The following is a 13,384-nucleotide window of genomic DNA, read 5'->3' on the forward strand; positions in this document are numbered from 1 at the left end:
ATGTTTCATTTTTTTTTTTTTTTTTTAATTTACGCAAATTATAAAGTATATTTTCAATTTTATTATCTCTTAGCTGGACGAATGAGCCTATATCCTTACCTTAAAGTTTTACCACCCCAGTATTATATTGATATAATGATGCAGGCAAGTATACATGTGTGTCTTTTTTTTTTCCCCCCCCCAACAAAATTAATCAACTAGGTTGATTAATTTTGTAAAAACTTCTGAAAATTATTATTAAAAGAATATTTTAATAATAATTATTATTCTTTACAATTTTTTCTTTATTCTTTATAATTATTCATTTAATAATAATTATTAAAAGAATTATTATATAAATATTTATTTTCTATGTCTTTTCCAAATCTCACCTTCAACAATGTTAAAGTTTAAAATGGAACTGTTGCTTTGTTTTTCCAAACCAACAGTTCCAAACAAAGCAACCTTATATAAAGTTTTTATTTCAGTTTGTTAAACATATTTCTTTTTTTTGTAACTCACACAAGTATCTCAATAAACTAAAAGTTTATGGATGCAAAGTATAAGTTAGTAAAAAGGACTTAATTGTAGATATTTGATATCTTTTCTTTCATCTGTGAATCTTTATTCTTGTATTTTCTGTTTTTTGCTTTGCCTTTGTCTATAATATAGCAGTTATTTTAATTACGATATTTAGTAAGTACAAATTCATCTAGTAATTCAGTGCAGAGTAATTTTACAATACCAAACATAGTGTTATTATTGCATTAAAGTATATTAGTCTAGTATAATATCCTCAATTAAACTGAATTTGAATGAAATAGTGACTCAGACCAGAGCAGCAAACAAAGGGCTCAAAAGTAGTGGGAGTGCTATGGTTAGAGGGAGACCTGAGGAGGAGAAGTTGTCCTCTAAATCACGGCCTTACAAAGTGTACTAATTGTTTGATGCTTGTGGATTTATCTGGAATGGAACATAATACAGCCATGGGGGATGTCTGTGTGTATTCGATGTAAAGAGTGTGAGGCATCAACTCAGTGTTCTAATGGGCGTTTCAGAACTTGAAGAACAAGATGAGTGTATGCCCTTGACAGAACTAAATTGGGGAGGTATTAAGCTCTCAGCTGCCCACCTCAATGCCAGAGCTCACACTTCCACATCAGACAATACAGTGGCAACCTCCAAGTCAGAATGTGCAGATCTCACAGGTGGTAGTTATTGTTGAGTCAGGAAAATGGGAAATATATTGTGCAAGAAGGATAGGTGGAATAAGACCAGGGGATGTCTGTCAGGGCCAAAACTTGATGATTTCTTCATCCTTTAAGGGCACAAAGGGTAATACTGTTGTATTACCTTTGCATTGGCACTAATGACATTAAGAGTAGGAGATCTGAGGACTTACTTAACAAGTACAGGGCGACATTGGGAAAAAGTTAGGATTGAATTTGAAAGTGTCTGCAATTCTGCCTAGACACAATAGGAGGGAGTATATGTCGAGAGCCTTGTCAATCAGTTCGGCACTGGAGAGATTGTGCAAGGCTCTTGGGGGTAGAATTTTTCTCAGGTGGTCTGTGCATGTTAACAGAAGAGACTGCTTCTACAGGGATGGAATACACTTGAATAGAAGGGGATGCAAAAATATTTATTGATGCAGTGATAGGTGCATTGGAAAACTGGTAGTTTGGGGGGGGGGATACACAGACAAATAGTTTAACTAGATCTGCAAACAGAGGTGAAAATGATTCTTGCACTGCTACTATTGGTATGTGCAGCAGACTGGGAAGCAATGCACCAGGTATTTCAAGGCCTGCTGTGGTTTTTCATGGAACAAGGAAATACATTGAACTGTGTTAGGGTAACTAAGAATAAGAACAGATGCATGTATACCTGCATGTATACCAATGCTAGGAACATAATAAATAAATTTATTGAATTTGAAGTGCTGGTAAAATCATCAAATGCAGATATTATGTAAATATCAGAGATGTGCTGTCACTCAGATATAAGGAATGCAGAATTTGAATATAGGGAGTACAGTGTGTGCAGAAATGAGATGACAGACTGAATGCAAAAAATAATTTTGGGGGTAAAAAAAAAAAATAAATAAATGTGTATATATATAGATATAAAACTTGGAAAAAAAATATATATAAAATATATTAGTAAAATAATAAGAGGAGTTTACCTCAATGTAGTGCGTAGAACACTTCCGTATGATACCCTCCAGAAATTAAAACGGAAAAAACGAAAAAATCGACAACTTACCGGTACATTAGAGTAAAATATAAATAATTAAATAATCAATTTAACACAATACAAATCAATTTAAAACAATTAAAAATCAAATTAACGCAATTAAAAGAATCTAACGAAAATATTCAAAACGATTTTCCTTCCTGAAACCGACAACGCTTTTCGACCGTATGTCGTGATCACAGGAATGAAAATTACCGAATTGGGTTAAACCTGATACTTAAATAATCTCTGATACAAATAATCTCTATTTAAGTATCAGGTTTAACCCGATTCGGTAATTTTCATTCCTGTGATCACGACATACGGTTGAAAAGCATTGTCAGCTTCAGGAAGGAAAATCGTTTTGAATATTTTCGTTAGATTCTTTTAATTGCGTTAATTTGATTTTTAATCGTTTTAAATTGATTATTTAATTATTTATATTTTACTCTGATGTACCGGTAAGTTGTCGATTTTTTTTTCGTTTTTTCCGTTTTAATTTCTGAAGGGTATCATACGGAAGTGTTCTACGCACTATATTGAGGTAAACTCCTCTTATTATTTTACTAATATTATTATCAACGTAGAACATATTGAGTAGTACAACTCTGATTCATACTATCTATATATATAAAATATAAGAAAAAAGTATAAAAATAAAAAAATAGAATGCAAATAGAGTGAGAATGCAGATGATGAATGAAGTAAATGTGTGCCTCTCCCATCCCTTTGCCTGGTGGCTTCCCCGCTGCCAGCTAACATATCCCACCTCCAGAGTGGGATGGGCAGTTTAACCTTCCTACTGGATTCAACACTACACGGACATGACAACCATCACTGACAAAGACATTCTGTGGCTTTGCTGCCGACATGCCATTGGCGATCTGAACTGGGTACTCTAACCTGGTTCCCTTTAAAACCCCATCCCCAGGTAGGGGAGGGAGGAGACTGGTCTCTGTCTCCTCCCCCATACTTTGCCTGGTGGGGCTTATCTCCACTGACCTCTTTGGGGATGACTACGCTATCATTCCTATTCCTCTATCTGTTTTCCCCAGTCTTAAGTCCCCCCCCCCTCTCTAAACTGACTGAGTGCATCCCTTAATAATGCCGCCAAATTCTAATCAACGTCTGAATTCTGCTGCTTTCTTGTAAATCTCTTTCAGCCAAATTCTAGTGTATACCTTTTTTTTTTTTTATATTAGGCCTATTATGTACTGGGTTCCTGACCTGCCTCCTCCTGGCAAAGTGTGGGCAACGGTGGATCCCAATAGGAGCCCAACGGCTAAATGGTCAAAGAAACAGCAGAACATAACACCACACAACAGACCACTCCCCATACACTTTTTAAATCTCTTGCCTCCGAAGAGTTCTCTGTCACTCACAAAGAATACAACGTGGAGATGGGGCAAACCCCTGATGCCGTCAGACAACTAATACACTGTCTCCAAGTGTATAGACTTCAATTTAATTTTTGGAAGCTTTACTTTCTGAACTCTCTGCTGCTGCATTTTCCAGTATAAGTGGAGCGCATGAAATCATTAAGTTATCTCCATGTGGGACTGGTCCAATGGCAGATTGAATATTAGGATACATGATATCTTTCTTGCTCTTTGCATTGTACCCCCTCTATATTAACTAAGCAAAAGGAACAGCCACCTCAGTGGTTTGTAGGCTCCTGCCAAATCAGAGAATTGCAAGTGGCATAGCGTTCTTTTTACCATTTTTCCAAAATCTCAGTGCTCCAATGCAGGTTTGGCAAACTTTATGTGGAGCCGATTGCTTATCTTGGTCACAGGGTTTCACTCCAAAATAAGCACAGTGCACATTTTTTACAAATTCTATAATATCTTGTCTTTGTTTGAGTAATGCAACTTCCACAAATATAGCAAAATAAGTTTGGGCTGTTCAAGCACTTGTCTGAAGATATTTTACTTACTCTTCTGCACAAGTTTGACATGATAACCTCAAAAAATAAACTGAGCTCACACTGATAAATACTGCTGCATGGAGCTCTTAAGGTCAAGAAACAAATGACTGAAGGCTGTGTTGCCAATGTATGAAGATTTAGTGTACAAATTCCCAGCATTTACTGCTAACTGAATACATTCAATAATACAACTCATGACATCAACTTACGTGATTTTTAAAAAAAAACTGTATGTTGTAAAAAAAAATAAACATTTCGGAAATCAGCATAAGAAACTGAATTAAAACAGCATTAGTTTATAAACATCAAAAACCATGCAGAGTGGTGTTATTATATTATGAGAAACTGTTTATAAGGTTGATACAAAAGTATGATTGGGTATTCAGTGTTGAGAAGAGAAAGTGCACATCATGTCAGGATACGAGAAGTCATAGTTGTAGTAAGTCAACTCATACGAGGATACTATTGCATTAGGGCGCTTCTGTAGCCAGGTGGGAAGGAGCAGCAGTGCGTAGCACACGCTTCTTGATTAGACCAGGGTTCGAGTCCGTCACCACCAAATATGGAGGATGCGGAAAGGTCAGGGAATTACCACCGCATATCCCGGAGCAATATGGCCTTAGTTGCTAATGCTCCTAAAAACCAAATAACAAACAAACTATTGCATTACTATTTAAGAAATTGTCACAGTCATGCAAGATTAGCATTAGTAGAGGCATACGATGCAAGAAAGCAAGCTTATGCAGCATCAGCCAAAAAAAAACCCCCTCCCATTTCACCCTCCATTTGTTCCAAATGCCTGTCCAGCTCAGCCTTAAATTTATTTAGGCTATCAATTTCCACAACAAAAGATGGAAGTCTGTTCCACCAAACAACTACCTGCTGGCTAAAGACAAATTTCCGCACATCTATTCAACAGTTTTTTTCCTCAATTTGTATCCGTGCTTCCTCAGTTTCTTAATCTGAGCAAGAAGAAGAATCCCATCAGCATTCAGCTTGCTCAACCCATTCAAGGCCTTATACACCTCAATCAGATCACCTCGCAGGTGCCTACTCTCCAGGCACTGCAATTTGCAGAACTTAAGAAGAATTTCTTGGTAAGGTAAAAAAAAATAAATAAATAAAGAGTTGCTCTTTGTAAGAGCACCCCTTTATTCCTCTCACCAATCTTGTTGCTCTTTGTACTCGTTCTAGCAACTCTACATCCTTCCTAAAATGAGGCCTCCAGACCTGTACACTGTACTTTAGGTGTGGCCTGACCATTGCCTTGTATAAAGGGATAATCACTTCCCTGTCCCTGCTAGCAAAATTCCTATATATCATTGACAAGACTCCATGACCTGCCCTGGCAGCCCCTCTGCACTGCTCAGCAAACTTCATATTTGACTGCACAATTACCCCCAGGTCTTTTTCACTTTCGTCTTCCCTGAGTGTAGTACTACCAGTTGGTACGTTTCTCTTCGGTTATTCCTACCCATATACAGTATTTAGCATTTGTCAATGTTAAACTTCAGTTGCCACTTTTCAGCCCATTTACCCAATTTATCTAGATCCAGTTGGAGTAGTGTACTGTCATTAACAACCCTGCCAACCTTTGTATCATGTGCAAACTTGGACATTAAACCTGATATGCCTTCATCAATATCATTGATAAATATACAAAACAGCAATGGGCCCTTAGCACACCTCCAGTCCAAGGGGACCTCCCCTGAGTCCAAGGAAGCTTTCATAATTATGGCTAAGGGTTTGCTTACTTCCTTTGCTGCCTCCTTTAATATAACTGGATAGATCTCGCCCACTCCGGGTGCCTTTTTTATGTTTAACTTCAACAATTTCTACTCCACTTTGCTCTCAGTTATTACAAAATCATTTAGCTCCCTGATAGAGTTTGATAAACTTGTGCCACTCCCCTCATTGAATAACTCCTCATGTGTGAATGGTGATGCAGATACTCATTCAGTTTTATCTACCTGAACATGATCATCAATAGTCAACCCATGTATGTTAAGTAGTACAATCTGATTCATTCCTTTCCTTCTAGAGTTTACATAAGTAAAGAACTCTTTGCTGTTTTTCTTTGCATCCTTTGCCAAAGATTTCTCGTACTCTGCCTTCGCCTGCCTAACCTTCTTTGTGACTTGACTACAGACTAGTTTATATCTGCCACAGGCTTCTGTCACCTGATAATTTATATGCATCCCATACATTTTTCTTCTCTGCCACGAGCCTCATTGGCCCCGAGTGCCAAGCGATATTAGTGACCACAGCGCCTTTCCAGAGTGATTATCTAGTACGCTTAACTGTAAATACGTTTCTCTTGAGTTTCGAAAGTCCGATAACTCCTGAATATTATAATTAAATAGATATAATCAAATACTATAACCTAGAAAGGAAAGCCACCTTTCTTTAATCCCTCTAGTAGTAGTAGTAGTAGTAGTAGTGGCACTTGATGCAAGAAAGCAGTGTAGGAGCTTATGCAGCATCAGCCAAAAAAAAAAAAAAAAAAATCACACCATACCCTCCAATTGCCTGTCCAGTTCCTCCTTAAATTTATTTAACCTATCAACTTCCACAACGACAGATGGAAGTTTGTTCCAGCAATTAACCACCCGCTGGCTAAAGGCAAATTTCCGCACATCTATTCTACATCTATCCTTTCTTAATTTGAACTTATGTCCCCGTAGGTTCGTATTCTGAACAAGTGGGAGGATCCCATCAGAATTCAGCGTGCTCAACCCATTCAAGGCCTTATAGACCTCAATCAGATCACCGCGCAGGTGCCTAGTCTCCAGCCACTGCAATTTGCAGAACTTAAGCCTCTCTTGGTAAGAGCACCCCTTTATTCCTCTCACCAATCTTGTTGCTCTTTGTACTCGTTCTAGCAACTCTACATCCTTCCTAAAATGAGGCCTCCAGACCTGTACACTGTACTTTAGGTGTGGCCTGACCATTGCCTTGTATAAAGGGATAATCACTTCCCTGTCCCTGCTAGCAAAATTCCTATATATCATTGACAAGACTCCATGACCTGCCCTGGCAGCCCCTCTGCACTGCTCAGCAAACTTCATATTTGACTGCACAATTACCCCCAGGTCTTTTTCACTTTCGTCTTCCCTGAGTGTAGTACTACCAGTTGGTACGTTTCTCTTCGGTTATTCCTACCCATATACAGTATTTAGCATTTGTCAATGTTAAACTTCAGTTGCCACTTTTCAGCCCATTTACCCAATTTATCTAGATCCAGTTGGAGTAGTGTACTGTCATTAACAACCCTGCCAACCTTTGTATCATGTGCAAACTTGGACATTAAACCTGATATGCCTTCATCAATATCATTGATAAATATACAAAACAGCAATGGGCCCTTAGCACACCTCCAGTCCAAGGGGACCTCCCCTGAGTCCAAGGAAGCTTTCATAATTATGGCTAAGGGTTTGCTTACTTCCTTTGCTGCCTCCTTTAATATAACTGGATAGATCTCGCCCACTCCGGGTGCCTTTTTTATGTTTAACTTCAACAATTTCTACTCCACTTTGCTCTCAGTTATTACAAAATCATTTAGCTCCCTGATAGAGTTTGATAAACTTGTGCCACTCCCCTCATTGAATAACTCCTCATGTGTGAATGGTGATGCAGATACTCATTCAGTTTTATCTACCTGAACATGATCATCAATAGTCAACCCATGTATGTTAAGTAGTACAATCTGATTCATTCCTTTCCTTCTAGAGTTTACATAAGTAAAGAACTCTTTGCTGTTTTTCTTTGCATCCTTTGCCAAAGATTTCTCGTACTCTGCCTTCGCCTGCCTAACCTTCTTTGTGACTTGACTACAGACTAGTTTATATCTGCCACAGGCTTCTGTCACCTGATAATTTATATGCATCCCATACATTTTTCTTCTCTGCCACGAGCCTCATTGGCCCCGAGTGCCAAGCGATATTAGTGACCACAGCGCCTTTCCAGAGTGATTATCTAGTACGCTTAACTGTAAATACGTTTCTCTTGAGTTTCGAAAGTCCGATAACTCCTGAATATTATAATTAAATAGATATAATCAAATACTATAACCTAGAAAGGAAAGCCACCTTTCTTTAATCCCTCTAGTAGTAGTAGTAGTAGTAGTAGTGGCACTTGATGCAAGAAAGCAGTGTAGGAGCTTATGCAGCATCAGCCAAAAAAAAAAAAAAAAAATCACACCATACCCTCCAATTGCCTGTCCAGTTCCTCCTTAAATTTATTTAACCTATCAACTTCCACAACGACAGATGGAAGTTTGTTCCAGCAATTAACCACCCGCTGGCTAAAGGCAAATTTCCGCACATCTATTCTACATCTATCCTTTCTTAATTTGAACTTATGTCCCCGTAGGTTCGTATTCTGAACAAGTGGGAGGATCCCATCAGAATTCAGCGTGCTCAACCCATTCAAGGCCTTATAGACCTCAATCAGATCACCGCGCAGGTGCCTAGTCTCCAGCCACTGCAATTTGCAGAACTTAAGCCTCTCTTGGTAAGAGCACCCCTTTATTCCTCTCACCAATCTTGTTGCTCTTTGTACTCGTTCTAGCAACTCTACATCCTTCCTAAAATGAGGCCTCCAGACCTGTACACTGTACTTTAGGTGTGGCCTGACCATTGCCTTGTATAAAGGGATAATCACTTCCCTGTCCCTGCTAGCAAAATTCCTATATATCATTGACAAGACTCCATGACCTGCCCTGGCAGCCCCTCTGCACTGCTCAGCAAACTTCATATTTGACTGCACAATTACCCCCAGGTCTTTTTCACTTTCGTCTTCCCTGAGTGTAGTACTACCAGTTGGTACGTTTCTCTTCGGTTATTCCTACCCATATACAGTATTTAGCATTTGTCAATGTTAAACTTCAGTTGCCACTTTTCAGCCCATTTACCCAATTTATCTAGATCCAGTTGGAGTAGTGTACTGTCATTAACAACCCTGCCAACCTTTGTATCATGTGCAAACTTGGACATTAAACCTGATATGCCTTCATCAATATCATTGATAAATATACAAAACAGCAATGGGCCCTTAGCACACCTCCAGTCCAAGGGGACCTCCCCTGAGTCCAAGGAAGCTTTCATAATTATGGCTAAGGGTTTGCTTACTTCCTTTGCTGCCTCCTTTAATATAACTGGATAGATCTCGCCCACTCCGGGTGCCTTTTTTATGTTTAACTTCAACAATTTCTACTCCACTTTGCTCTCAGTTATTACAAAATCATTTAGCTCCCTGATAGAGTTTGATAAACTTGTGCCACTCCCCTCATTGAATAACTCCTCATGTGTGAATGGTGATGCAGATACTCATTCAGTTTTATCTACCTGAACATGATCATCAATAGTCAACCCATGTATGTTAAGTAGTACAATCTGATTCATTCCTTTCCTTCTAGAGTTTACATAAGTAAAGAACTCTTTGCTGTTTTTCTTTGCATCCTTTGCCAAAGATTTCTCGTACTCTGCCTTCGCCTGCCTAACCTTCTTTGTGACTTGACTACAGACTAGTTTATATCTGCCACAGGCTTCTGTCACCTGATAATTTATATGCATCCCATACATTTTTCTTCTCTGCCACGAGCCTCATTGGCCCCGAGTGCCAAGCGATATTAGTGACCACAGCGCCTTTCCAGAGTGATTATCTAGTACGCTTAACTGTAAATACGTTTCTCTTGAGTTTCGAAAGTCCGATAACTCCTGAATATTATAATTAAATAGATATAATCAAATACTATAACCTAGAAAGGAAAGCCACCTTTCTTTAATCCCTCTAGTAGTAGTAGTAGTAGTAGTAGTAGTGGCACTTGATGCAAGAAAGCAGTGTAGGAGCTTATGCAGCATCAGCCAAAAAAAAAAAAAAAAAAATCACACCATACCCTCCAATTGCCTGTCCAGTTCCTCCTTAAATTTATTTAACCTATCAACTTCCACAACGACAGATGGAAGTTTGTTCCAGCAATTAACCACCCGCTGGCTAAAGGCAAATTTCCGCACATCTATTCTACATCTATCCTTTCTTAATTTGAACTTATGTCCCCGTAGGTTCGTATTCTGAACAAGTGGGAGGATCCCATCAGAATTCAGCGTGCTCAACCCATTCAAGGCCTTATAGACCTCAATCAGATCACCGCGCAGGTGCCTAGTCTCCAGCCACTGCAATTTGCAGAACTTAAGCCTCTCTTGGTAAGAGGATCCCTTCATTCCCCTCACCAATCGTGTTGCTCTTCTCTGTACACGCTCAAGCAAATCTACATCCTTCCTAAAATGAGGCCTCCAGACCTGTACGCAGTACTCAAGGCGTGGCCTGACCATTGCCTTATACAGAGGGACAATCACCTCCTTTTCCCTGCTAGCAAAATTCCTATATATCATTGACTAAACCCCATGACCTGCCCTAGCAGCCTGTCTACATTGCTCAGAAAACTTCATATCTGACTGCACAATTACTCCCAGGTCTTTTTCATTTTCTACCACCTTAAGTGTAGTACCACACAGTTGGTACGTTTCTCTGGGGTTACTTCTACCCATATGCAGTACTTTGCATTTGTCAAGGTTAAACTTCAGTTGCCACTTCTTAGCCCATCTGCCCAAATTATCTAGATCCCGTTGCAGTAGCACACTGCCATTACTGTCATTAACAACCCTGCCAACCTTCGTGTCATCTGCAAACTTCGACATTAAGCTTGATATACCTTCATCAATATTATTGATAAATATACAAAACAACAGTGGACCCAACACCGAACCCTGTGGGACTCCACTAATAACATTAGTCCACGAAGAGCAGCACCCATTGATTACCACCCTCTGTCTTCTCCCACTTAACCATCCTTTTATCCATTGTAGCAACTTACCCTTAATACCATTCTGCTCCAATTTGTACAGTAGTCTTCCATGCGCAACAGTGTCAAAAGCTTTCCTGAATCCAAGTATATGATATCAAAATTATTTTTTGCATCCAGTTCCTTTGTGACCACATCATAATAACCAATCAAATTTGTCAGACAAGACTTTCCCTTAACAAACCCATGCTGTGTCTGAATTATTGCTGCAGTCTTGTCTAGATGATCCTGCAATGCATCTTTAACCAGTGACTCTATTATTTTACCTGGAACAGAAGTTAAACTAACTGGTCTGTAATTATTCGTGTCACCCTTCGAACCTCCTTTGTGAATTGGGGATACATTTGCACATCTCCAGTCCGTGGGAACCTCCCCTGAATCCAAGGATGCTCTCATAATTATGGCTAAGGGTTTGCTTAGTTGCTTTGCCGCCTCCTTTAATATAACTGGATAGATCCCATCCGCCCCAGGTGCCTTTCTTATGTTTAACTTCAACAATTTCTCCTCCACTTTGCTCTCAGTTATTACAAAATCATTAAGCACACTGCTACAATTTGATAACCTTCTTCCATTTTCAAACTGTAATGATTCCTCACGTGTGAATGTAGATGCAAAATACTCATTCAGTTTGTTTGCTATCTGAGCAGGATCATCAACAGTCGAACCATCGATGTCAAGTGGACCAATCATATTCAGCCCCTTCCTTTTAGAGTTTATATAAGTAAAGAAATCCTTGCTGTTTTTCTTAGCATCTTTTGCCAAAGATTTCTCGTAATCCGCCTTTGCCTGCCGAACCTCCTTTGTGACCTGATTACAGACTAGCTTATAACTGCTACAGGCTTCTGCGTCGCCTGATAATTTATATGCATCCCATGCATTTTTCTTCTCTGTCACGAGTCTCATTAGTTCATTTGATAACCATTTAGGCCTAAACCTTGAACAATATTTCTTCATCGGTATGAAAAGTCTAGTAGCTTCCACGATTAATTCCTTGAATGCTTCCCACTTAGAATTTACTGTTTGTAACATCGTCAGTCGATCCCACTGTACAGAATTTAAAAACTGTCTGAGACCACTGTACTCCCCTTTACGGAAGCAAAAACCCTTTCCTTTACCCCTGACGGTAGTTACCTCTTTGAGTAAATCCCACTTCAGCACACTGTGATCACTGCCACCTAGTGGTTCCTTTATCTGCAAATTCTTAATACACGAATGATCACTGCTGATAACCAGATCAAGAGTATTACTTTCTCTGGTTGCCTCTCGAACATGCTGCTGCAGAAAACAATCATCCAATAAATCCACAAAAGTCTGACTAGTGTGTGAGTGACCAACCCACAAGTTCCAGTCAATATCTGGGAAGTTAAAATCCCCCATTATAAGACATTCTGATTTACTGGCCCACTCTATTTCTCCGTACAATTGTTCATTGTACTCATTTGAGTCATTAGGCCTATAACTCTTTTTATTTTTAGTTAATACTAACCCTTTTCTTCGCTTGGGTCACTAGGTGGCACCGCTCTTGCCTCCACGTGGCGGGGCTGGTAACCTGGGAGAAAAAGACAATCTCCCGGGGCCAAAAAGAGCATATCATGAGTAAATCAAACTCAGACTTATCTGGGCTGCCAGACGCAACCCAGATATCAAAAAAGAAAGACAGTTCCACAGCAGGAACTGCAATGCGCCAAAAAACTGAGCCAGAGACCTATCCAATTCCAACCTATCTGATCATCCATTCAACTGGTGAGAATGCAGTTGGCAAACTTTCTCCATTTAAAGTTCAAAAGGAATTGGAAAGTAGAGCATGATCTCCGAAATCCGTAAAAAGACTCAGATCAGGAGATATTCTCATTGAGACATCTAATGCCAAACATTCTGAGCGACGTCTGAAAACTAATTTCTTTGCAGGACTCCCAGTAACTGTAACGCCCCACAGATCACTAAACACCTCTAAAGGAGTGATCTCAGACTGGGACTTACTAGATGTATCTGAAGAAGAAATGCTAGAAGAACTGAAAGAACAAGGAGTTATTCATGTCAAGAGAATCTCCACCAGAAAAGATGGCAATCTGATCCCTACCCGCAACCTGATCTTGACCTTTAATACCCCAAATCGTCCATCATCCATTAAGGGCGGATATCTGCTATGTAATGTCAGACCCTATGTCCCAAACCCGCTACGGTGTTTCCGATGCCAGAAGTATGGACATTCCCAAACAGCTTGCCGGGGAACCCCTACTTGCGCAAAGTGTGGTTCAATCGAACATGATTGCGAAAACTGTAATGCTCCTCAATCAGTATGTCCAAATTGCAAAAAAGATCATCCCGCTTATGCTAGAATATGTGAGCGCTGGAAAGTGAGAAACTTATCCGGAAATATA

General features: G+C 39.5%; 1 protein-coding gene across 1 annotated transcript in view; it reads left to right on the forward strand.

The window, feature by feature from the left end:
- Window positions 1–13,384, forward strand: part of PolrMT (mitochondrial RNA polymerase) — a 395,821-nt gene that overhangs the window by 123,360 nt on the left and 259,077 nt on the right. The window contains exon 10 of the mRNA XM_090374544.1: window positions 74–144. Coding sequence (XP_090230670.1) covers window positions 74–144 — 71 coding nt within the window. The remainder of the gene's footprint in view (window positions 1–73; window positions 145–13,384) is intronic.

This window comes from Mastigoproctus giganteus, chromosome 5, assembly GCF_048544385.1.
Source record: "Mastigoproctus giganteus isolate SK-2022 chromosome 5, ASM4854438v1, whole genome shotgun sequence".
In the NCBI taxonomy this organism is placed as follows: domain Eukaryota; kingdom Metazoa; phylum Arthropoda; class Arachnida; order Uropygi; family Thelyphonidae; genus Mastigoproctus; species Mastigoproctus giganteus.